At 52.0% G+C, this 2,618-nt stretch overlaps 1 protein-coding gene across 1 annotated transcript in view; it reads right to left on the bottom strand.

Moving 5' to 3' along the window:
• LRRC47 (leucine rich repeat containing 47) overlaps positions 1 to 2,603 on the bottom strand; it is a 4,374-nt gene extending 1,771 nt beyond the window's left edge. Inside the window, exons 1-5 of the mRNA XM_015820360.1 lie at positions 2,463 to 2,603; positions 1,586 to 2,020; positions 1,230 to 1,346; positions 788 to 903; positions 452 to 554 (exon numbers count right to left, since the gene is read on the bottom strand). Coding sequence (XP_015675846.1) covers positions 452 to 554; positions 788 to 903; positions 1,230 to 1,346; positions 1,586 to 2,020; positions 2,463 to 2,603 — 912 coding nt within the window. The remainder of the gene's footprint in view (positions 1 to 451; positions 555 to 787; positions 904 to 1,229; positions 1,347 to 1,585; positions 2,021 to 2,462) is intronic.
• Positions 2,604 to 2,618: the final 15 nt, after the last annotated feature.

The following is a 2,618-nucleotide window of genomic DNA, read 5'->3' as shown; positions in this document are numbered from 1 at the left end:
ACAAAACATTTCCCTATAAAAGCCAATTAAAAACCAAATATTTGTAGCTGTGTCTTGTTTAAAATCATTAAAATTGTCCCTATTTAAAAATTCACCCTAGGTCAGTCCCGCTTGCTGAAAAAGCCAAGTCTTGAGGGCGCGGCGGAAGGTTAGGAGATCCGGAATCGTCCGGATCTCGGGGGGTAGTTCGTTCCAGAGGATTGTGGATTGTGGGGTCCTGGGTGCTCTCTGAGCTGGGTGGTCTCCTTGCAGACCCAACTAGGTAACAGCATCAGTGCATTCAAGTCCCAACTGTGCTTGTAAGGGCTACCTGTGCTATGTTTCCTCCTAGATTACAATACATTTACACAAGGCTGGCTTGGCTGTGATTTGCAGACTGAAGAACTGGTCTCCATATTGCAGGAATCCCAGCCCCTCCCCCACCCGCTGCTCCGTCCAGCCCCCTCCTCACCTTTGTTTTCTCACTGTTCGTAATAGGAGGGAACGAAATCACGGCACCTTCGGCATCAGCCAGGCAGGGATAATTTTCTTTCCCATCCAGGAGCTGAAGGTACCTGCCAAGATTGGAAGGAAGAAGGCCCACATTATTAGGACACTATTAATGGTCGTATAAAAATAATTTAGTTTAAATCTAAATTTTAATGAAGAATTTGAGTTTATTTGAGCACAAAATCTTTGTTTCTTTTAGGAAACCCTGCCAGGAACCCCGTTTAATCTACAGACGTGGTAACTCTTGAGCCCATGCTCCACCCTACTTTTTCTCCTCTGCCTCGAACTCATGACGCACTTGTACAATCCAGAGATATTCTGTCTTTTTTTCTGTTTCCGTTGCTCTTCAGCTTCGGCCTGCAACTGGCGAAGGAGGTCGTTGGCCTTTGTCTCCTTCCGGCCCAGGGGGACGATCTGAAAAACAGGAAGCGTTTCATCACATCCGTTCCAAAATGGGCAGGACCTCAGGCAGCTTCGGAGAGAAAGACTGAGGCAGAAACAGGCAAGCAACTTATAACCGTGGGGTCCTGGGTGCTCTCTGAGCTGGGCTGTTTTCTTACCGATGTTTCATGACCCAACTAGGGAACATCATCAGGGCTAGGAGAGGGGGGCATTGATGATGTTACCTAAATGGGTCCTGAAATGTCTGCAAGGAAAGCAAACATGCTCAGGGAGCACCAAGGACCCCCCCCTCCTGCTCCCCCTCCTCTCCAGAAACCCTCTGCTGGAGCACAGCCCACCTTCAACTCCTCTGGGGCCCGAGCTTCGTAAACAAGTGGTCCTTTCACCAGCTGCAGGTCGTGAGTCGCAATGGTGGCTGCTGTTCGTTTCTCACAAAGGTCCTCGTGGAGTTTTGTCTGTTTGTGGGATTAAAAGAAAAACAGCTTTACATTTATTTTGAACTATTCCTTATTCCAGCTCCCAATGGCTTAGTGCAGGGGTAGGCAACCTCGGCTCTTTTATGACTCATGGACTTCAACTCCCAGAATTCCTGAGTCAGCTATGCTGACTCAGGAATTCTGGGAGTTGAAGTCCATGAGTCATAAAAGAGCCGAGGTTGCCTACCCCTGGCTTAGTGCCTTTTTCGGAGCCCCACCTGCACGGAGAGGAACCTCTTCAGAGCATTGCCAGTGCAGAAATCCATGCCTTTCACCACACAGCACACGATGTAAGGGCGGACGTCTTTCGCACTGGGGCCGGCTTTCACCACCAACGGCGCCGGGTTGTCGGAGATGTGAAGAATTTTCACAAGCAGTTTTTGGGCATCTTCCAGTTCGTCATCGCTGCCTGTTTTCCTCTTGTTCTTTTCCCGCTTCTTTTTCCGGCTTTCTTCCTTCTCGGTGCCACCCTCCTGTTTGCCTCTCCCTCGGCGCAGATACTCCAAGATCGATTTGGTCTGGCAGCCGTTCACCATCTTCTCCAGCCGTTTGTCCTTGAGGGCGTTGCCTTTCAGGTTGACGTCCTTCAGCTTTGGGCAGTCGGCCAGTTCCGCTGGGATTTCGGAGAGCTTGTTATTGGAGACGTCCAAAGTCTGGACAAAAAGAAAACAGAGCCAGCTGTTTCGACCAAGGAAAGAGTGCAAAAGAGAGCAAATCCCTAGGGCAGGGGGTCTTCAAACTCGGCCCTTTTATGACTTGTGGACTTCAACTCCCAGAATTCCTCAGCCAGCCCCCTGCTCGAGCAGGAGACCCTCTGCCATTCCAGATGAACAGCTGTCCATTCTCTTCCTGAAGGCCTCCAGCGATGGAGCATCCACAGCTTTTTAAACCGTTCCACTGATTGTTTTCACTGTCAGGAAATTCCTCCTCATTTTGAGTATGGACCTCAGAATAGAGTTGGAAGGGACCTTGGAAGGTCCTCTAGTCTAGCCCAACCGCAGCTTGAGCAGGAGACCCTATGCATATGTAAGCCTCTGCTTTAATGGGGAGTCTGGGGGATCTACGGCGCCGGCATCCCCTCCCACCTTGGCTCACCTTCAGCCCGACCAGGCGGGCCACCTCGGCGCCCAGCACCTCCAGCTCGTTCCCGGCCGCCTCCAGCAGGCCCAGCAGCGGCAGGGGCGAGGGCGGCGGGCCGGGACGGCGACCCCGCTGAGCGGGCGGCGGGGGCAGCATCGTCCCCGGGAGGGC

The sequence above is a fragment of the Protobothrops mucrosquamatus genome, unplaced genomic scaffold, assembly GCF_001527695.2.
Source record: "Protobothrops mucrosquamatus isolate PMUCROS unplaced genomic scaffold, P.Mucros_1.0 scaffold1123, whole genome shotgun sequence".
In the NCBI taxonomy this organism is placed as follows: Eukaryota; Metazoa; Chordata; class Lepidosauria; order Squamata; family Viperidae; genus Protobothrops; species Protobothrops mucrosquamatus.
This window is presented reverse-complemented; position numbering and strand designations above follow the sequence as displayed.